This window comes from Typha angustifolia, chromosome 10 (genome assembly GCF_048772165.1).
Source record: "Typha angustifolia cultivar Huaian chromosome 10, ASM4877216v1, whole genome shotgun sequence".
Lineage (NCBI taxonomy): Eukaryota > Viridiplantae > Streptophyta > Magnoliopsida > Poales > Typhaceae > Typha > Typha angustifolia.
In genome coordinates this window covers 9499457-9522385 of record NC_133248.1, presented here as the reverse complement: position 1 = coordinate 9522385, position 22929 = coordinate 9499457, and the positions used below count along the sequence as shown (strand labels likewise).

General features: G+C 37.4%; 4 protein-coding genes across 9 annotated transcripts; 2 read left to right on the top strand and 2 right to left on the bottom strand.

Moving 5' to 3' along the window:
- The first annotated feature begins 496 nt into the window (after positions 1–496).
- Positions 497–4304, top strand: LOC140769244 (pentatricopeptide repeat-containing protein At4g08210). Of its 5 annotated transcripts, XM_073109902.1 has the most exons (5): positions 497–1067; positions 1161–3125; positions 3721–3799; positions 3880–3976; positions 4050–4304. In XM_073109902.1, the coding sequence occupies exons 1-2, from the start codon at positions 821–823 to the stop codon at positions 2885–2887; spliced, it is 1974 nt and encodes a 657-aa protein (XP_072966003.1). In that variant the 5' UTR covers positions 497–820; the 3' UTR covers positions 2888–3125; positions 3721–3799; positions 3880–3976; positions 4050–4304. The 5 variants fall into 5 exon arrangements, with proteins under 5 accessions (XP_072966003.1, XP_072966000.1, XP_072965999.1 ...); XM_073109899.1 differs by having other exon boundaries at positions 497–3125; positions 3721–3788; XM_073109898.1 differs by having other exon boundaries at positions 497–3125.
- Positions 4305–4440: 136 nt separating this feature from the next.
- LOC140769243 (uncharacterized) lies at positions 4441–13952 on the bottom strand. Of its 2 annotated transcripts, none has more exons than XM_073109895.1 (11): positions 13569–13952; positions 13258–13492; positions 12996–13143; positions 12290–12391; positions 12041–12198; positions 11332–11494; positions 8829–8965; positions 7918–8608; positions 7419–7531; positions 5728–5983; positions 4441–4968 (listed from the first exon to the last, which is right to left on the bottom strand). In XM_073109895.1, the coding sequence occupies exons 1-11, from the start codon at positions 13735–13737 to the stop codon at positions 4639–4641; spliced, it is 2502 nt and encodes an 833-aa protein (XP_072965996.1). In that variant the 5' UTR covers positions 13738–13952; the 3' UTR covers positions 4441–4638. The 2 variants fall into 2 exon arrangements, with proteins under 2 accessions (XP_072965996.1, XP_072965998.1); XM_073109897.1 differs by having other exon boundaries at positions 7918–8605.
- A 1678-nt stretch (positions 13953–15630) lies between these two features.
- LOC140768602 (uncharacterized) lies at positions 15631–17393 on the top strand. The gene is made up of 2 exons (XM_073108938.1): positions 15631–16413; positions 16786–17393. The coding sequence occupies exons 1-2, from the start codon at positions 15825–15827 to the stop codon at positions 17382–17384; spliced, it is 1188 nt and encodes a 395-aa protein (XP_072965039.1). The 5' UTR covers positions 15631–15824; the 3' UTR covers positions 17385–17393.
- Positions 17394–20101: 2708 nt separating this feature from the next.
- Positions 20102–22598, bottom strand: LOC140768505 (uncharacterized). The gene is made up of 4 exons (XM_073108799.1): positions 22252–22598; positions 22097–22157; positions 21782–21926; positions 20102–20705 (listed from the first exon to the last, which is right to left on the bottom strand). The coding sequence occupies exons 1-4, from the start codon at positions 22502–22504 to the stop codon at positions 20454–20456; spliced, it is 711 nt and encodes a 236-aa protein (XP_072964900.1). The 5' UTR covers positions 22505–22598; the 3' UTR covers positions 20102–20453.
- Positions 22599–22929: the final 331 nt, after the last annotated feature.

The following is a 22929-nucleotide window of genomic DNA, read 5'->3' as shown; positions in this document are numbered from 1 at the left end:
ATTTGATGATTGTTTTGTAGTCCATTCTCTAATTTGAAACTAAATTTACTACTCTAGACGTCAGAAAATTAGTGACGAGTTGCATTTCCACAATGTCTCAGTTTAATGAAAAAGACAAAGACAGTCTAGTCTGTTATATAGATCTCGTTTATTTTTGAGAAAATTTCCGCCATCTTCCAGGTGGTCTAATACTCTAATGTAGATTGGGGAATTCGTTTTGAATCTATTGGTGATATATACTCTACAGTACAGGAGTCAATGTGTAAAAAAAATAAAATAAAATGCTGTGTTGCATGTGCAAATAAGCAATAGTTTAATAAGGTTTAGAAAAAATAAATCTAATGCCAAAAATAGAAGAAGAGAAAATCTTATGCAAACATTTGTGTGGTGAATAAGATACGATTAAACCCACTCCTACTTAACTAACAATAACCATACAACGATATTATCCAACATTTTACAGCCGAATCTTAACCGTAGTCATTATACTTGTATCTGTGATTTGCTATAGAACGTGACGAGGTGTATCGGAATAAGACCTCACTTATTCACTATGCTCGTTGAATAAATAGCATACGCCGGAATTGACCTCCTCGAACCAAATAGCATGTGGAGGGCAAAACGAAGAACTCAATCCGATAGACAAAATTTGACATCAGCGTGAAGAAAATCGATCAAATCTGAATTGCCCAGCTCTGTGATATCTGATATCTGAAATTTTTGGTTGGCCATTTTGGGCTTCTCATGATCAAGGAATCCTCTCTGCTCGAGAGCGGGAAGCGTTGCAACGATCGACCCGTTTGCGTTTTTAACATTGTGTATGGATTTCGAGGTAGTCGCAAGAGCTATTCGCCATTGTGGGCGAACACTGGCTGTTGCTCGAGGCAAATCGATTCATTCCCACTTGATTAAGCTTGGAGTTTGGGCGGCAACTTATGTTGCAAACAATTTACTTGTCATGTACAATGATTTCGGATGCTATGTCGACGCACAAAGAGTGTTCGATGAAATGCCCCAGAGAAATGTGGTTTCTTGGACTGCTTCCATTACAGCGCATGTTCGTGCAGGTAATCCTTGTGAGGCACTAGGAGTCTTTTTGCAAATGTTGGATTGTGGTTTGGAGAAACCTAATAGGTACACTTTTTCTGTGGTGCTAAAAGCCTGTGCATTGGCTCAGAATCTTGAATTCGGTAGGTGGATCTACAGGCATATGTCGGGATTGCAGCTGCAGTGCGATACTGTCTTGATGAATGCAGTTCTTGATATGTACATCAAATGTGGGAGCTTGTTGGAAGCTCGGAGAATTTTCGACAGGTTGTTTATGGCTAACACTACTTCATGGAATACGATGATTGGTGGATATTGTGGAGGAGATGACATGAATGAGGCAGAGAAGCTATTCCATCGTGTTCCTGAGCCTGATGCTGTGTCTTATAACACTATCATTGCTGGTTTTTCACAATTAGAGAGTCCAAAGGCATTGGAATTTGTCTCTATGATGCATAAGAAGGGTGTTATGCTTGATACTTTCACTTTTCCTTGTGCATTGAAGGTCTGTGGGAGTCTTGGTTTTGAGCAAATGGGAAAGCAAATTCATTGCTACGTTATAAAATGTGGGTCTGAGATGAGCTGTTTTACTGGGTCATCTCTTATTGATATGTATGCAAACTGTGGCCAGATTACTGATTCCATGGATTTGTATGATCAGTATTTAAGTTGCAAAGAAGTTTTTCTGGACAAATTGCCACTAATGAATTCAATGCTTTCTGGATTTGCTTTCAACAGGTATGATCAACATGCGCTTGATCTGGTGTCAGTGATCCACTGTTCAGGGATCATGTTTGATGCCTATACTCTTTCAAGTGCTTTAAAGGTCTGTATCAACTTGCAGAACAGGAGAGCTGGGCTCCAAGTCCATTCTCTAATAGTAAAGAATGGATATGATTCAGATCATGTTGTTGGAAGCATTCTTGTAGATCTTTATGCTAGGTGTGGGAATTTAGAAGATGCATTTAGTATGTTCCATGTTCTGACGAACAAGGATGAAATTGCATGGACTGGACTTATCGCTGCCTGTGTTCAACAAGGGTCGAACCAGTTAGCATTTTCTCTATTCAGAGATATGACAAGAGTTGGAGTAGACCATTATGCAGTCTCCAACATCCTTAAGGCTTGCTCTGCCCTAGCATGGTCTCAAGGTGGCGTACAAGTTCATGCTTACACCACAAAGACAGGTTTGGGATCTGATACCATTGTTGTTGCTTCTCTGGTGGACATGTACTCAAAAAGTGGGCATATTGAGGATGGTCTCCAAGTATTTGAATCAGCACCTGAAAAAGATACTATTTGTTGTACAGCGATGATTGCAGGATGTGGGTACAATGGAAAATCAATAGAAGCAATTGAGCATTTCCAGGAGATGCTGAAATCAGGGGTGAAACCCAATGAGATCACTTTTCTTGGCGTTCTTTCTGCCTGTAGACATGGTGGTTTGGTCATGGAAGCATGCAGAATTTTTAAGAACATGGAAGATAAGCATGGTATAAGACCATGTTTAGAGCATTACTGTTGTATGGTAGATATTCTTAGCCGAGCTGGAAAAGTTGAAGAGGCTAAGCAGCTGATTTCTGACATGCCTTACGAACCTGATGGCACCATAAGGAACTTCTTGATCAGGGCTTCTTCCATCAATCAAGATATTGACCTTGGAAAACTGTACTCAGTAGACCTCATTCCAACATGTACCCATGACATGTCGGGATACGTTACCCTTTCTAATATTTGTGCTAGCCTGGGTATGTGGGACGTCTCAGCTAATCTTAGGGAGGTCATAAGAAGAGCAGGTATGAAGGAAGCAGGGAAGAGCTGGGTTGCAGTAAGAGTTTGAAGCCATCTTGCTTTGCTTGTTATATGATGGAATCTGGGTGGCACTGGATTTTTGTGAATAAGGAATGCAGCTAAATTAGGGTGCTTCTGACTCGCTCATCAAGTCCTGTATTTCTAAATTCTAATATAAACCAGTAGCTCCATGATAAGTAGTAGTACACCATTATTGAGTGAACTAGTAGAGTGGAGCCTGAAAAGCAAGAACCATGTGCGATCAAACAGAATACTCCACTCTTCAGGTACAATGTAGGCCTAAAGATTTCCATCTCTTTAATCTTTATCCAGGGCTTGAATTTACTGGAAAATCTCTGTCCATAATCTCTCTATTGTCTTGCTGAAGGACTGGTACAGTACAGTAGTCACGATGCTCATGATTTTTAGCCAATAAACTTTGTCTAAAAAACTTAGGCCTCATTTACAGTTATTCATCTTGCATTCTAGAGGTATTTTATTTGAAATTCTGCATAGACTTAGTGCTGGAAAACTTAGTTTCTACGTGTAATTATTCATCTTCATGGGCACATCTTGCTTTCTGTATGTGTCATAATAGAATAATTACAATAATGAGAGAACAGAACGAGTGCATCATCCATACAGCTTGTGCGAGCCAAGAATGTTGGATCTCCAATAACATGCTATATTCTATTAAATATACCATCATGATATATAGAGTACTTCATCAAGTTTCTCAAGAATGTTTCTTTAACCCTGCAATGGTTGGATCATTGCTGCTGCCATGATATTCTTGCTCTCTCTTTTTATAACAAAGATCTTAATTCATGTGTAATATTAACCTTCACCAGTTTATGCAATAAATATTCTTGCTTTCTGTAGGTATGATGCTACATAAATAACAATGCAAGTATACAATGTCGTCTAAACAAATATTCCAAGCCAACAATGTAATCCGAGGGTATCATCTCTAGAACTTGTTTAGCCATGAATGTAACTGGATCCGTCTTCTGATCAGAGAATCTCTTCAATGACTCACAGGATAAAAGCGAGCATACTTCTCGGCATCAGAATTCAGAACTGATGGCAGTTGGATCTCTTTCAGATGTTGAATCCAAGATGGGTCATCATGCTTAAGGTAAACTGCAACCATGCCTAGTAATTCTGCATGCACGTCGAGTGATATTACACTAATTAACATTTTGAAACAGGATGTGCTCCACATTGCTTCCGCTGAACTCCAAAGCATGCGACGTGAACTTCGTTCACCAAAGTTTGCTTTTGAAGTCAGGATTCACTAAATGGTGCATGCTGGTAATTCAGGCAATATGAGTTATTTCATTAATTATTTTTTCGAATTAATCTTTCACATTTATGAAGGAAATCTGTATCTACTTTCTCAATTGATGAAAATAATATCATGTTTACAGATTGATTTCAATAATATTTACAGATTTAGTTGTTTCATGAAGACTTTAATATGCCATGTCATCGGATACTGCAACCTCCTTTCGTTTTCATAATGCTTTAAGTATGAAAGTAACTTGTGAATAGCACTAATTTTGCATAAATAGGTCTCTCCTTAAACAAGGACACAAACAATTTGATACTATGATTATAATCACTATAAGACCAAGAACTTGGAAGAATGTTTCCTTCTAGCTTACAAGATTGCTTTCTTAAAGAAGATACAACAATTGGTGTATAACCTATTCTTGACTACCAGAGACCCGGAATTACAAGCCTATCAATTATCCTGTACAATCCTTTCTATTTTTTCTTTAACACAAAATACACATTTCATGATGTCCTTTGCGAGCTGATGATATTTCCACTTCTACGTACCTTCTCAGTCTTGGTCTTCTCAGACTTAATCTGTTCAGAAGCTTTCTCAGGGATCTGTGCAGTGCCGGCTTCACTGCTCTCATAGGGTAATATGACCACAGGTGCAGCGTGAACAGAAGCCCACCGCTCCTTTAAGAAGCTGATGAATTTTATGACCATATTTCTCCGAAATTCTAGCTCACCTGTAAAAAGATCAAGGAGGACATAGGCAAGGATATATTTGAATGGTACCACAAGGAGAACTGATGCCACACCCAGAAGCACAACTGCAGTCTGAGTAGTAATCTGCAATTGGAAGAACAGAGAGAAAAATAAGTACTATGCTTAAGAGGTTCTCTTGAGCAATCCTTGAAACAGATGTAAGTATTCAGAGTAAAAATTTGAGCAGAACCAAAAGGCTTCAAGGCACTCCATCCTCCAGCCAAAAAAAAAAAAAAAATGAAAAAAAGGAAGAAGGAAAGAAGGAAAGAAGAAAGCAAATTCAAACTCTCATGACCAATTCTGGCAACAACTCGATCGACAACATTTATCCCAAGTGGTAGAGACACCCTCTCACTGAGCCTGGGAGTTTGGAAAACCAAGCCACCAGCAATGAAACTGGGGTGGTTCCACATTTCTCTTCTCCACAGAGGGAAAGAGCTGGATTATGGAAAGAACTGCATAGAAGCAGAGAGGATGGACATGATGACCCTCGGATTAAAGGATGTGGTCATAGATAAAGCTGAACAATTGAAGAGGTTCATGTAGCTGAACCTCATTGATAGGAATCCAAGGCTTTAGAATTAATGCTTTATCATTATTGTTTGCCTTTCTGCATGACGGATTCATTGATAAATAAACAACAGCTGGTTTAGCCTAAAATTCCCTGTACTTTGATACCTTTCCCTATAGGGAATTCACCTCAAATATATTACATTAATTTCTGCAGTTCCCATATGACTTGGATGCACTTGTATTTGGTTTCAGAGATTTTTTGTAAAATCTTAAGATGCCTACTTGGTAACAAACATAAGTATTAAGATATATAACAACATAGTGACATACCTCAGGTTGACCTGATAAAATGATTGTGCGGATCTTAAGTAGTGAAACATTCAGATGCTGAAGGTAATTTTCCATGTCAGCCATGGCCTCTTTAAGAGCTATGATTTTCTGGATTGTGTTTGAAGGAGGTTGATCACGTATCATCACTCTCCCAAAGGATCTTCCTAATCGGCCTTGTTCTTTAAGCCCTTTCAGTAAGAGCATTGTAGTGGCAATGATTACCAGACTCATTGGGAAGACATATGAAAGAAGATTCCTGAGATTAAAAATCACAAAAATGTTGCAAATCACCTCATATACCTATTTCAAAGAAAACACTATGAAATATCATAACAAATGGGCTAATGTTATAAGTGTCTGTAAAAGAATGAATATTAGGGTGATTTGTTGAGTAATCCTATCAATAGATATTAGATTGTTATTTGGGTGGGGTCATATTACAAGACTATAAGTAATATATATATATATATATATATATAGCCAATAAAAAATCCAAATAGGCAAATAGGATCAGATATATAGATGAAGGCTTGTGCACTTCTTTGATGCAAGCATTCAGAATCCCAAATATAATGCAAAGCAGCAACATCTACTATTCCATCCAATTGTTTAAAGATGCTCATCAGAATTAATTTTTGGGGAAACTTAAAAGAAGCTAGCCATTATAACAATTTAAATGTTTCTGCATTTCTTTTCAACTTTTGGACATACACTATGCCTGCAGCTGCACAGCATCTAAATTGTCATGTCTAGAAGCGGCTCTATGACATCTTTATCAATCTTAGAAATTTCTTAAGCATACACAGTCTTAGTTTACCACACCAGACCTCAGTTATAAAAAAAGAAGATTTTAATTAGGTTAGATTAGAAATTCACTACCTGAGTTATGACCCAGTATGAATCACAACTCAAGAGAATAACAAGAAGCAATTTGCTTGCACCAATAGTGTAATGTAATAGCATAGGAGGCTAGTTTCTCTTGCAACAGGTTCTGTCAAAAATCTCTCATGGTAGAATAACAGATGGGTGCAGATAGTTCATGGGGCAGATTGTATGCTTTCATTCTTCAGAGGTGTAATGCAATACTATGCCATAGGTCTGGAAGTGAAAATGTAATTTAATTTAGCCTTTTAAATGCCAATGTCAAACTGAACAAATGATTGTTAGTATGAATTATAGCTTATGCAAAAAACATTAGTAATAGAATCACAATGCTTTCTCTTGTAAACCAGAGTAGCAGCAAGTTGCCTCTATCAGTTTCAGTTACACTTCAAAACACTTCAGATGAGAGAAGGAGAAACAGGAGAAGACCAGGGAATCAAAAGCCAAGAGGAAAAGGGAAAGAAAAGGGCAATCCCATATCAACAAGATCATAAAGGCATAGAAAATCAAAATAACTAGAAGGCTTAAGATAGCAGTAAAGGAGTTAGCAAGAGATAACCTATGTAAGATAAAGTTATTCTCACAACAACTAGTCAAGAAATAGCACCAAATTGAACTATACATTTTAATTAGGTAAAAGGATGTGTTTTTAATTCATTCAAAAGTGGCATTAATATGCTGCATGTGGACTATGATATAGGAGCATTCTTTGTGAGAGGATCCCCATGGAAGTTGATGAGCATTATCCACCAAAATTTACAGCTTATGACTTGTGTGACATACTGAATAAAAGAAAATATACTGCTTACCTAAATATAAGAGTATAAGCAAATACAAGGAAGCATATAGTTGAACGCGGCTCTTCCCAGCGTCTAAGTTTGTCGAATTTTTGAGCAATGACCACAAAGGGAAGCATAAGCTCCTGAATGCAGAACAAGGAAAAAAAAAGTTAAATTGGAAAAGACCTGAGACACGAGATCTTGAACTCTCAAATTTTCGGCATCAAGAAAGTTTCACTTCTGGAAAGCTAATACTTCAAATCTTGGTCATGATGAAGAACAATATTGGCAGAAATAATATTTGTGGAACACCGCCAATTTATAGACATTCACAGAACACTTGTGTTTTCATTAAATAATTAAGCACTACTTGAGAAGTTGACAACACCTACTGAGTACTGACCCTTTTAGATGCATTACCCCTTAAAGATTCTGGACTAAACCCTGATACAACATGATTTCTGGAGCATCAAGATAATTTGTATATTACAATAGACTACGAAGAGAGAGAAATGTGAAAGGTATGCACCTTGAAAAGGTCGATATTGCTTGGTATCCCTTCAATTGTAGCAGCATTAATTGTGGCTTGAGTCTTTTCAACTATTCGACTCTTCTCTTTGCATGTCAATGTTGCCCTTTCTACAAGATTCCTGTCAGCTACAACTAAAGATCTGGACAGTACAATTCCATGTCTAACTAAGGAATTCTTCCAGAATGTAAGTGAAGAGTTCGACACCCAATTAGGAGATGTCATCCACTTGCGCAAGTAAACACTGCCATCTATGTCAAACACATGAGCATTACCACTAGAGAGGTCTTCAGAAGGTATGACCCATTGAGTTGGTTGATGGTTTTTTTGTTTAGACTTATTAATCAAAGGTCCACCCCAGAAGTTCACTGCTAAGGTCTGAAGAACAATATCACCATAAGGTACATTTCGCAAGTATGAGAACTGCACTAGTTTAGCTGGATCCTCATACAATTTCCGAATGAACTGAAGAGACTGTAGCCTTGCAATACTGTTTGCTGCACTTTTGATTGCTCTTTCCCTTCCTTTATGGGCACCATATACTTGATGAATTGTTGGATCATCATCAGGTGGTCCAAATTCATGTATGAATTTGTACAACGAAATAATTTCACTAATAAAAGCATGCCATACATCTCGTCTCATCTCACCACCAAAATCAACAAATTCTAACACCCACACTTCTGACCTGCTGAAAATCCAAGAGTCAGCTTCGTGATAACCTGACAAGAATATAACTGTTTACTGCAAAAACCACATATATAACATGATAATGTAGCATCAATACTGAACATGAAACACCACCTTCAGTTTACTTGCAATATGAAGATCCTTGTTGTATGAAACAGTACAAGAGTGAGAGTTATACAGAAGCGCAAGTGAGAACAAGAGTTATACAGAAGCACACTTACTTTAAACCAGAGGAAACAGAGACAGCAGAGTCAAAAAGCTTGGATCCAAATGGTCCAACTTTTGCTTTCTCAATTCGTGAAGTTTGATGCATGAGATCTAGTCTAACAGTTTTCTTAGTACCTGTCAGTCCAATGGCCTGCCAATATCAATGCAACGAGGGAGGAACAGTTGGGCCAACATCACTGGAATTTAATTAATCAAAACACTACTGGGTAGTAATAATGTAATTAAGCATATTTATGATTTATCATATAATTGTAATAAGAAAAAGTTAATGTAAAACAAATTAAACAACTTTGATGTGGGCACATGATGAAGCAACAAAGTGGGAGTGATACTCAAGCTGCATTTAAAAAAATTTCCAGTTCTAAAAAAAAGTTGGAGTAATTCACAAGAATATTTCTCTAGGAAACCAGGAGATTATTTATACTCTTGATCAAAAGGTATATTTCTGCAAAGAATGAAAAAAATGGTATCATCACTCAACCTAACAAATTTAGTTGTTCTTACAGAGGTCTACAACAAGGAAGAAAATGTTGGCAGCTACATCGATTGAGAACCATGCAAAATGCAAATATGCATTATATTCATTTCTGCCACAAAGAGAGCACTACGCAGGTTATCCAACATTGAAGCTTAGATTTTAAGCTCATCCATCAGCCAGACATAGCAAAAACTCCACAAAAAAAAAAACTCTTTATCCTTAGATGTGTACTGCATGGTGGCGGTAGTATATTCAATTAATTTGGTCTTCTTATGTTGTTCCCTGGGACTCATGAACTACAACATAAATGAACTTTTAAAGAATTTCGAAATTTGATCAGCGCAAAGATATTTAAGAGACATATGCAAACAGTTGAAAGAGGAGGAAAGAAAAAAAAAAAGTTTTGCAGGATGTTCCTAGAGCAGTTGTAAGACTGCCGCAATCAATTCTTGATAAACAAAGCTCCATATATCACTTAGGAGGTATGGTACCTGAGTAAGCTCAACCATAACCAGAGCGATGCTTACGTTTATGAATATTGTTTTCCACAAGTCATCCTATGTATCACACTTTATGCCTTCCTATTCAGTTAAGCGTAGACTCTAGAGATACACATGGTTATATACTTATATCACTTAGGAGGTATGGTATCTGAGTAAGCCCAACCATAACCAGAGTAGCACTTAATCTTATGAATATTGTTTTCCGCAAGTCATCCTACATATTGTCTTCATGCCTTCCTATTCAGTTAAGTGCAGAGATACTCATGGTTCTGTTCCATACTTCCAAGATAAAGGTCCCATGTAAACTAAAATTGCAAAATAAGTTCTACTTTGGATGTAGCATCTCATAGTTAAAAGATACAAAAAGTCACATTTTGTTTTGTATGCCATTTATTGGACAGTAAATTTTGAAACTCAAAAGATACCAACTAACAACTGCAAATTGATCCTAGAAGAAGATTAGCAATCCTTTAGTTATTGTTCTCAATGATATTAAGGTATCTTTCCTACTAGATCCTAGAAGAAGATCAACAAGATCTTGATCCTTACATAGCCTTCGTCCTAAGGAGAGCATAAAAAATATTAGGTGTTAAATATGCACCATTGCATATTAACACATTTAGCACATAATTCTTTGCCTAGATATACAGCATTCCAGATTCTACCATACCTGATAATTTATTAGAAGCTCTAAAAAATTCACCATCAATTTGCACTAGTTTCATTCTCAAGGAGTTGTCCTGTTAAAGAATGGATATTAACAATAACTCCTCTGCTTATTGTCAAAGATCCCATTGTTTGTATCTCATCTTTGATATAATTTCCCTTCTCATGTCAGATGCTCCCATCATTAATCTCTCCAAAAGTGCACCGCTCTTGCATCAATAACTGCACAATTGTGTTGCTAACTAACTGAAACAAAACACTGAAGCAGTACGCAAAATACCTTTGTCCTAGCAGTACCAGACTACATATTCTAATGAATAATGATATACCATACAGACAGAAAAAATTGCAGGAATTATTTCTAAATATAATATCTATAGTAGCATCAGTTCTGCAAATACAAATTTTTACTTAGCAGAAGGTATAGGCAAAAGATCTTATAGAAATAGGTTATAAAGGCTCAACATCAAAATAGCATCCATAAGCGTAGAGAGCTATATGAGAATGATACTAACATTTTGTAATCTCAATTGAACTAATCAAAATTTTCTTAAGCAGGACATTCTTAGTCATCTATTAGCATGTAATTTCTCTATCTGTCTATATAAATAATTAAAATGAAACAATTTGACAAATTCACAGCATGTAGCCTTTTAGATTTTGTCTATCATTAGGACATTCGTGTCTCACCATCTTGTAATAATGTAAATATCTTCCTTTAAAAGCAGGTTAGTCTTTTCAGAACAATCTAAAACAAAATATGAAAATAATACTTTATAAGATCAGAATGTTTACTTGTAAAATATGAATAAAAGAAGCATGCCTAATTGTATCCATCAAAGAGTCTACCTCAAAATACAGTGCTTTATCTGTTAGAGTTAGATTTCCAGGCCATGCAATGTTATTCTCCCATTTTAGGACAGGACGCTTTCTGCTGGAACCTATGCACAAAAGTTGCTCATCAGACAACAGATTTTCCCCAGGTTCGTAGGTGTCTCTCCCTTGATGCACCCTGTATCATAGGAACAAAGTCCAAATGTTGCTTGAAGAAAGTAGCACAGAAGATTTGCAGACTAAGACTGGAAACATTCACTTATCTAAAACAAGTCGAAGATTCTGTAATGGTTTCAGTGATGATTACAGAATAAAAGACATATAAACCTGCAGGCATCCCTGTAATAAGAAAAACAGGAAGAAACCTCCACTGCCAAGGCATGTATACTCTAAAACAAGTGGCCACAATTTCATAATGTGAAGTTAGTCACTTATTTGGTCATTTAGGTATTGCAGGGAAACATGTTATTTTCCTAAAGGTTATTTCTGATTTTTAAGGATTTGTCATAAATTGCTACCTCTCATTAGCACATGAAAGCTGATATATCAACAAGGAGAGCCATCGAAGAAGCATGTATATGGCTCATGATTTTCCTTTAATAATAGAAATTGCATAAGGTAAGCAATAAAAATTAAATATAATCATCTAAATGCAATAAAAAATAATAAGTTTATATACGCATAGAGACCAGTTCCAGATGTTGAATAATAGAGGCAAGCTTACTTGAAAAGTTCAGCGAGGTATGTTGTCCATAGGTTTATGGAGATCCCTTGTTCATCTCCAACAAGAGCCTTGAAAAGATGATGTGCCGTTGCTACGTCAGCAACACCCGCAACAGCAGGAGCAATTCGAACAAAAGCCTCTTCTCTGACTAGTCTCCCCTATGAAAGGAAAATGATGAGAGTGCATCTTTAACATTGTATAGTAGGTGGCAGCTGAAATCATGCCAAAAATATATTTGACAGGAGATACCTGTAAAGAGTAATCTAATGAAGATTGTGAATCACCATCTTTGCTATAAGGGTTTTCCCAAGCAAGCATAGTTATAAAGATAAGCCTCTGGAATGCAGGCTCCTGTGAAATGTATAATCTTATATAAGATTTGGAACTAATTAATATGGTGAAATTATGAAGTAATATTAATGTTCAGCTCACAGTGACTACAGAAGCAATTAAGAATATCAGATCAACATACAATCACAATGACTAACTAGCTTTAAGATATATTGATTCTATCAAAAGTCTTCAGGGGTTTCGTCCTGTTTTCAGGATAAGGATTGGGGCTGATATGGGATCGATTTTTGCTGATCTCTAAAAGTATGTGTGAAATATTTTGCTTTTGTACTATACGAATGATTAAGTTCAAGAAGCATGTTGGGAAATTGTTCTTTAGCAAACATGATGTTGTCACTGGTGCATGTTTACCTCACAGTTATTTGTCACCCGATACCCCGTGCAAATATAAAAGAAAAGGATTTACATTATCTTTAGACAAATCAATTTCCACAATAAATTGCATTAAATCAGCATGATAGTCAAAGAAAACACGTAATATCCACTTAATTTGAGAGAAATGAAAGAAGCACAGAAAATTTGTTTCGCAAATATAACGAGAATCCTTTTCAGACAAAGAGCATAACCCTTCCAAACCCGAAAGAATACATCATAGCTAGCATACCTTCAAGCTAGGATGCAACTCCGAGCTATTCCTCGACAAGTACCTAAAACAGCAATACTCGACCAAACTCCGCGCGTCATTCAGCAAGTGCTCAGGAGCGAGCGCTTTGAATATCTTTTGCATCTTTCTCCCGGTCAATCCATTCAACCTACAGGTAAAACCTTTTACATCCGACACAAGCCCGACAAAGTGCCCAAACGAGAGAAAAAATCTATAACACCCAAAAATCGCATCATATTGCTTCTAAATTATTCCCCTCTACCTCCCAAACTGCTCGATGGAGATAACGGCCGCAAATGAGAGACATCCATTTGGCATCTTGCGCTCCACGGTCAACTCCGAGGCCACGAAGACCTCTTCTTGAACTGCTGTAGACTCCAAATCCCTATCCAATCCAGGTCTTTTACCCTGAGTGGGCTTCACGAGCGGCGCCGCCGCCTCCGCGAGCAGCGTGCGTGCTTTGAGAAACCATGAACTAAGCTTTTCTTGAACGGCATCTACCAGAAGAAGAATGCCCAAGTCAGAAAAGACGAAAAGGAGATGCCTTTATGAATCTTCAGAGGAAAAGATCACCTGGGTCGATGTCGGTTGGCTTCCAGATGGCGCGGAGAGAGTGGTGGAGGAGAGCGGGAGAACGGCTGTGGCGGCGGCGCTTCGGTGGGATACCGGGGGAGAAGCGGACTCGAGGGTACGGGAGAGAAGGTGTGGAAGAGGTGGAGGGAGGGGATTGGATTAGAAACATTCTCTTGACCTAGGCTTCAACGATGGGAGGTGAGTTCTCCCATTAGTATCGTTTCTGGGTTTGCTTTTGGGCTTGGACGATGAAGAGAGAGAGAGAGAGAGAGAGAGAGAGAGAGAGAGAGACGTATTGGAGTAGTGGGTCTAGTGGACGGCAAGGAATGGGGAGAGAGAGAGAGAGGCAAAACAGATACTTTAACCGAATAGCCGCCGGTCGGAACCCGTCGGTTTCGGATCGGGGTGTGGATTTGAGACTGACCCGATAAGTATATGGGCCTCTTCTGACCTTTATAATAAACTACTTTGTCGGTCAATTCTTGGGCTATAAAGTGGATGCTTTCGGAATAGTTAGTCTTTAAATACACTCCAATCTCCTAGATGAGGAGTTATTTTCATTTGCTTCATCATTCTGGAGACGTAGAAACAAGTTCTTCTTCGAGGGAGAGGAACCATGCCCTCCTCCGAGTACTTTGCATGGCAGACACTATTTTCGAGAGTATCAAAGTGCCTCAGTCAATTTCTCCTCTCTTTTGAACAATCCCAGTCTCATGCAACCGTGATGCATGGTCGGATGCAGCTACCTTGAGCACTGTCGGAATGCTTTACACAGGGAGGCGATAGCACTTTTTCTTAGTAATCAAAGAAGCCGTCAGACTGGCTAATGGTAAAAGGATCAGAATTTTCAGTGACTGCCAGAATTTGGTCACAGCTATCAACATCTCCTCTCTTGATAAAGTGGACTGGATCATAACTCCTACGTTATCTGAATGTCATCTTTAGATACACTAGAGTTGCAAGGATTGGGTAAACCCTCAAGTCAACTTCCATTATAACCTGACTTCTATGGAATGAGTTAGTCTACAGACTATTTTTTAAAAGAATAAAAAAAAGTTTGCCATCTCCGGTAGTTGTAGTTGTTGACTGAGTATTAACGGAAGTAGGCAGATGCAATAAGTGATCAAAGACGGTGCATGTATTTGATGGAGGCTTGCTATTTGCCTTCATTAATTCAATTATATAACTGAAAGTACTTGCATTTGGAGTCCATTATAAATTTTAAATAAAAACCCTATGTGCTTTAAACAGAGAAAAGCTACAAGACTTTACTTTTCATGGCTCACTTTAGTAACTTTTTATAGTTTATGACTTTTTAGATAAATTACAGTTTATAAGTTTAAGTATAGATTGGACAACCGAGTCAAGTTTTAGAAAAAAAAGTAAATAACACTGTTTTATATTTTCTCCTCGTTAAAGTTAATCCAATGATTAGTACATAGCATCGAAATCGACTCTGTAACCTCCGTCTTGGATTGATATTTGGTAGGATTCCAAATCGATACCTAGTCGGTGGGAATTCGGATTTCTACATGTGCTACTTTAGCAAGGATTGAACTATATTTGTCTGAGGAATTATTGGGTATGGAAATAGTTGTTGGATATATGGAACATGAATGCAGGCTTTCACATGCACTTGATGCATTTCCTGCTAACAATTTCACATGCAAGTGGTCACAACGTTAGGAGGGAAAGCATGTCAATGTGCCACCACATGCTTCTTTCAACATTAGTTAAGGTTATACCATCACCAATACTCGACTATTCCAAGATTTACACCATGGCAAATATCAATATTCGACTATTCCAAGGTAAGGATGGTGAAGCCCTTGATGGTGAGTTACTATCAGAAGGGGTCTTAATTAAAGATAGAAGATAGTCTTATCCAATAGAAGAGCACCCTACCTGCTCCTTTATTCTCTTTGTTACCCATGCTGATGCCTGAAATAAGTAACCACATGAGCTTTTGCAGGGCAAAGGGGGGTCATTGAGTACCATCTGCATTCTTTTATCCAAACCCCAAGGACCACTTTGTTATACTTATCATAACAAATAATTCTGTGCACAGTACTTAGATGCCCATAACTCATATTTCCGAGTCATTACTATGTAATCAACTCAAGAAACCAAAGCAATTCATCCATCCAAAGCATAAAGCAACAACCTTTGCACCTTCACCAATAAAAGAAGAAAAGAAAAGATAAAAGCCCATGACTCATACCTCTCCTTAATCATGAATTGAAGAACACACACTTCATGCCCCCCTCTCCAATGGCAGAAACAAGGGGAACAAGAGAGCTCATGAAGAGAAACAAAGAGAGCCAGAAGCAAAGCCATCAGGAACCAGAGAGTCCATCTTACAGGGTGGCCCTCAGAAGCCTCTTTGCATGCAGACACCACCACCAAGCAGCAGATGGAAGCAGGAAGAAGTGCAAGAGTATTGGTTGCTCTGGGTCTCTCTGCAACATCAAGGACAACTCAAGAGTCATGCAGAGGCCAGAGACAACCCCGCCTCAGCCTTGCAAGAGAAGGAATTCAGTCAGTGGTTGTAAGGTAAGTGAAGGATCCATGAAGAAGCCACTGGGTGTGGCAAACAGAGTAGTTGTTTCCACCTCCTCCTCTTCTCATTCATCTGCTTCTTCTTCCTCCTCTCTTGGTGGGTCATTCAGAGGAATGCATCTGAGGAGGCTTTCTGGGTGCTATGAATGTCATATGGTGGTTGATCCAATAAATGGTGTGCTAAGAGACTCTTCTCTGAGGGCTACTATCTGTTGCTGCCCTGATTGTGGGGAGATCTTTGTGAAATCTGAGAGTTTGGAGCTTCATCAGGCAACAAGACATGCAGGTTTTCATTTTATTTATCTAATCTATGTTTCTGGAATACTTTCCTCTTTCAGTGTTCTCATTTAATACATCTATTGTTTTGTTTCTTTGATTTCTATAATTTCCTTAGTGTTTTTTTTTAATTAGAATTCCAAACTGCTTATCCCTCGATGAATAAATATTCCATGTTAATTTCACTCGAAGAGTAGAGGGGAAAGTTACATCTTTCTGATAGCCATTTTAACATTAAGAAGAATTGATAGTACTTTGCTTTTCCTCATCAGTAACGTCCATAGGCTACTTATATGTTGATTTCTCTATACTTTTACCTCTCTTATACACTCAAATCCTTGATCTGATTGTTAAGTTAGTTGATATGCTCTTTCTTCCACAGTATCAGAGCTAGGTCCTGAAGATACCAGCAGAAACATAGTAGAGATAATATTCCAATCAAGTTGGCTCAAGAAACAAGCTCCAATATGCAAGGTAGACAGAATCCTAAAGGTCAACAACACTCAGAAGACCATCACAAAATTCGAAGACTACAGAGATTTCATAAAGAGCAGAGCTAGTAAATTCCCAAAGAAGCACCCTAGGTGCGTCGCCGATGGCAATGAGCTCCTTAGGTTCCACTGCACTACCCTCAAGTGTTCTCTTGGCCTGAATGGCTCCAGCAACTTGTGTGATTCAATCCCACAATGCAATGTCTGCAGCATTATTAGGGATGGATTCAAGACTGATGTAAATGAAAGGATCTGCACAATGGCGACAAGCGGCAGAGCACACGATGCTGCTCAGACTTCCAAAGATGATGAGAGGAGAGCAATGTTGGTCTGCAGAGTGATTGCAGGAAGAGTGAAGAGGAACCAAGAGACCATGGAGGAGTATGATTCAGTGGCTGGTACAGCAGGAATTTACTCAAATTTGGATGAGCTCTTTGTGTTCAATCCTAAAGCTATCTTACCTTGCTTTGTTTTGATTTATAGATGTTGAACAATCTAAGATTTTTCTTCGTGGCATTTCAACTTTTTATAGTTTGGTTTTGTTTCAGATGTCTTGTTCTTGTTCCACAAATCTACCATGGATTGAGCTGAATTTGTATCCAGAGCTCAAAGTTTTGTTTGCCGTTCTTTGGCACAAACTATGTACCATCAGCTTACTATAGTTCTTATTTTGTTATTTCCCTAAAAGTAATAGTTCTTATTTTGTCACTTTCTTAAGAATAATTTGGGTTATTAAACTCTATGTAAATCTTTCTAGATCACTCTCAAATTATTTGATCACATTTACCTCTCTTGTGACTGACTCAAGTAAAAACTACTGAACATTCTGTGTGGTAGTGACTCCCAGTTTGTAGTAAATAGTATGTCTTCATCTGACGTACTTGATTGGGATGTTTGCAAGTAGATATATACTCCTAAAAGGACAATTACTGCATATATATTCACTTTCTTCCGGGGATTTGCCTTGGATCTATATTATATAAGACAAAATGAAAGCTGGACAAAAGAAATTGGAGCACTCCCTGGGGCCTCTGCACTGCACTGGCAATAATTTTGTCCTTCCTTTGTAGAAAAGGAAACTACAATGGCAGTAAAAATGAGTTTTTGACCAAGTAGCCAGGTTCTATTTTTTTTTTATTGAAATAAAATATCTTTTAAATTTATTATCAAATGAGATCTAATTTCCTGTAGTTCTAATAAAAATATTAAGTTAATCAGTATTTTATCTTTAAACACAAATGCTAATTAATTTAATATTTTTGTTTGGTCCTAAAATATTAAACTGATTAGCATTATATATATATAAATTCTTTTAATTTAATCTTTCAATAGTTAAAAATAAATAAAATAAAAATACTGAACTAATTAATATTTTTTAAAAACAATAATTAATTTAGTATTTTTGTTAGAATTACAGTAAATTAGATCCTATTTGATAATAAATTTAAGAGATAATCTACTCCAGTAAATAAATAAAAAGGAGGTGTAATTCCGTGAAAAACTCTTAGGGTATATACGTGAGAGGTGCAGAACGAGTTACGCAGAATGAGAAATGAGACTAATAGATCATTCATTACAATTTACAAAGCACAACCCTGAAAGCCTATTGAAGGCAGTAGGTTCCACTTGACATGGAAGGCAACAAACAAGGGGAGTGATAGCCAAGGATGGGTTGAAGGCTGGTCCATAGCTCTGCCAGAGTGTGGTTACTTTGACAGAACCATTTGATCAGGGGAATAGCTTTGTAATTATATCTTGTTGGTTAATATAAAATATTAAATGAAGCGAGAAGAGATGAATAAGTATTAGTAAACTAATATTAAGATACACTATTATTTGGTTATCATACTAGTATATAAGTCCTTGTACCAGAATAAGCTTAACAACCAAATGGAGTATTAGTTCAAAGCTTATGCTTATGCATATCTTTTACATCTATATCAATCTATATTATATCAAATTAAAAAATATATCTTATAATTTTATAAAAAATAAAATTCTTTTTTTTTCTTTTCATTTTTTTCACTTTAATATTACATAAAAAATAATTATTACTTAAAAAAATTATTAGATTTTAATTTCAAGATACTCATGAACATAAAAATAATTATTTCTATAATAAATCTCTCATTTTGATAATAACAAATAAAAATTACTATTTCTATTTTACCCCAATTCCACGTGTGAAAAAGACCTAAATTTCCTCTTCTCTCTTAGAGAAAAAAGAAGAAAAGAAACTACAAAATCATTCACATCTAAGGTACAACTGTTCTTATCAAGCATGATATCTTTGAAACATTTGATGATAAGCATCCTTGCCACGTTTTGGATGTGTTGTTTCACAAGTCTTCTAGAGTACTACAATAATTGCACGGAGAAAATTGACACTAAAAAAATCCAACCAAAGTACTAGCAAAAGTTTACTTGGCAAAAAGGACCTCCACCTCTGCTCCTTTGTTCCCCCTCTTCACTATTTCCTAGTACCCCAACTAGAACCTCACATTCTCAACAGCTCCATCTCACTATCTTACTTCCCCCCACTCCAAACCAACATTAATGGCCCATAACTTTCTAAGGTCTGAACGTTAGAAAGAGCATCCCTCCGATTCATGCTCAGTTGTTGATATGGTTAGGGTAAGAGCAATCAGGTGTGGTTATAAAACTAGGGGAAATGATACTCTTTCGTAGCATCTGAAAAGAGTAGGTTGTTTCCTTTGCAATAAAAACTTGAATAAGATCCAAAAATGGCTAATATTGCTCATCCCCTCATCCCCAAATGGTTACTTACATTGAAGATACAGAGTACATGGCGGCCCTGGGCTCAACTGATGAGGTATTGAACAGTGTAAACTTTTCATGCAATTAAGTTGCAGGTATGCTAGATCTTCAAATCTTAAAAGGTTGGAAATATAATCTTCATAAGGCTGACTGATCAGACTCACATGAGGAATACAAAATGTCTTAGGCCTACTGGCTAATATGAGGTAAATACTAGTACTTGTTTGGAAGACTGCTGTGCAGTTGAGCAATTCAAAGAAAATTTGAACTGCAAAAAATTGAAGGCCTAAACTTGTACCATACACATTTAAAGGCATCAAAATACATTTTAAAGTTAATTAAGCATGTTAACCTGCAAATACTAGATGATATTGACAGTTTTGCAAAGATTAAAGCATCTTAATTTGCATATCTATGAGGCAGAAGGTAGAGTCTTAAAGAGCCCGAAAGATAAGAATGCCATTGTGAAGAAAGTTTACAGCTCAAAGAATAAATTATTCAAACCAACAAGGCAACAAAATACTACTACAAAAGCATACAAATCCTTAAAGGAATCATCATGCAAAAGTATGGTGTAGGAAGTTCACAAAGGATAGTTAACAGAACTTAATTAAAGAGAACCAGCAGGATTTCATATTACCAGTGAAACAATGACTTCACTGCAAAGGAAAATTGGGTTTTAATTTCTTAACTTGCTGGGGGAAAATGAAATGAAGCTATCCTTCAATGGCTCATGATGTTGTGAAAGTTAATAACCTGAAGTATAATGTTTGCTCATGCTTTATTCACTTCCAGTGGCCATCAAGAACTCTCCCTCGCATACCACTTCACCGCCAACATAGGCCTTTCCTTCCATCTTTGCTATTCCAAATCTTTTTTGTAATTTAACCAAAGTCATTCTCATGACCAAGGTGTCTCCTGCAATCACAGGTTTCCGAAACCTCACTTTGTCAATCCCTGCGAAAAAGAAGTTCTCACGAGATCCACCAACTTCAGGTTGCAGCATCACAAGGCCACCAACTTGAGCCATGGCCTGCATCACCAAAACAAAACTTTGATTAACAATAGCATAGAAGTTGTTTGGCCGGTTCTCGACACCAATGGATACTATATAACATGAGACTGCATTTTTTTATTAAAATAACAATAGCAACACATGCATAACAATTGCATAGAAAGGTTAGTGAAGAAGGAAGCTTCAGGCATATCGAGGTTAAAAGTTTGGTCTATTAACCCAGTTTAGAAGTGGAACAGAAACGGAGGGGAAATTTTTTTATCCTGCATTTATCCTTCTAGCATGGGAGGAAAAGAGAAAACATATAATTCCATCGAATTGGTACGAACATTGATCCTGAGATAACAGCACCCTGTTTCCTGGACCTTCATACACATCTTCTCACATGGTATAGAAGAGCACAAACATTGTTTACTAATCTACTGAAAAGCCTAAGCATGTAGAGCTCAAAACACACCAACTTTGCAGTGCAAGATGCAGTTGCAATCAAGAAAGCAAGCTATATGATCAATGCAGAGCACTGCAGCACTATCGATTAACTACTGAAGCTTATGAAGTTCTCAGGTGACCCATAATCAGCAACTAAAATTATATTATTTCAGCATTTTCTTTTCTAAAACTTTACAACAAAAATACTCCCCCTTTACTTCTAATAGTCAGTTAAGATGGTCCATCTAGAAAGGGCCTTTACAGGAACTAAAGCAAGTGCTTTTGACTAAAGATCAGCATCAAAATTGCACGAAACCTCAGTGAGTTGTTTCAAATAAATTTAGCACATATCATTCTAGAAAAGACCTTCTTGTCGTTCTTGAGTAATTTTCTCATATGTATGCATGCCATTGCTATCTCTCATTTCCTTACTGAAATACTTTTATTCCTCCGGAGATTCTTCATATCAAAATCAACCTAAATGAGAAGGAGTTGAGGATTGCATGCAAGTAGCTTCACGTTTACTCTGTTTGTGTTTTACATAAAACTAGATCAAGAAAACATTTGATAAATAAGGGAAGCAATTCAAAAGGTTAAAGCCCTACAGCTTGATCAAGATGAAATTCTAAAGGGGGAAAAAGATTTAGAATGGCATTGATCGGTACCTCAACCATGAGAACGCCAGGCATTATAGGCCGCTCTGGGAAATGCCCCGGGAAGAAGTTATCATTAATCGTCACATTCTTGATACCAACAGCTGTAACTCCGGCCTTGTATTCGATCACTCTATCCACTAGAAGAAATGGAAACCTAGCTCCCGCCACACCCAAAGATTGAAACGCAAAACAAAAGAAGGGCATCTTTACTCGTGCGGTAGTTACGTAAGGGGAAAAGAGAAGTAAAAGGCTCGCCTTTATAAAAAAAAGAAAGACCAAACAAACCTAATTTCCAAAGAAACCACATAAAATTGAGGAGCTCACCTATGTGGCAGGATCTCTCGGATCTGATTGATGTCCATAACCGATGGAAAGGGAGGAAACTCTAGGAAACAAGTACCATACACAAACAGAGAACAATCCACGATAAAATTAGTTCAATATCAAGTAGAACGACAAAGAAGTCAAAAGATGCTTACTTTTCTCGATCGGGACCTCCACCTCCGTCTTCTCATCCGCACTCAGAGCGCAGTTAGCTACAAAGGTCTTGGAAATCTTTGAGGAAGCGGGAAAAATGGCGTTGGAGAGGGACAAAGGAGTAGGCTTTCGAGCTCGAATCGAGGTGGGAGGGAAGGAAATGAGCTCTGCGCTCAAGCCATGTCGACGAGAGATGTGAGAGTTTGGGAGAGGGGAAGGAGTGACGAGAGATCTCGCCATTGCGGAGGCCTCCATTGTTAGAGAGAGAGAGAGAGAGAGAGAGAGCGAGATGAGGGGGAGTTTAAGGTGGAGAGGGGCGATACGAACGAGAAGAGCTTGCTTTGGTTGCTCAGCCCCCGATTGGATTTTTATCAGCCTTAGTTACAGTTTGCTCCCTCAACTTTGACAGTATCACTTTACGCTCGCAATTATAACAATTTGCACCCCTAAACTATTTAAAATATTATAATATTTCAACCTATATATATAACAACAACAAAAATACCGAAACGTTACACTTAAAAATATCATAAAAATAATTTACACTCTTTTAATAGGTGAAGACAAAGTGAAAATTCAGAGGAGTATATATAATTAAGTCTTTATTTATTATCATAGTACTCGACAGACCTTCTCCGGCCCGGACTGTAAATGGAGTACTTGCACACCAAAAAATTTTA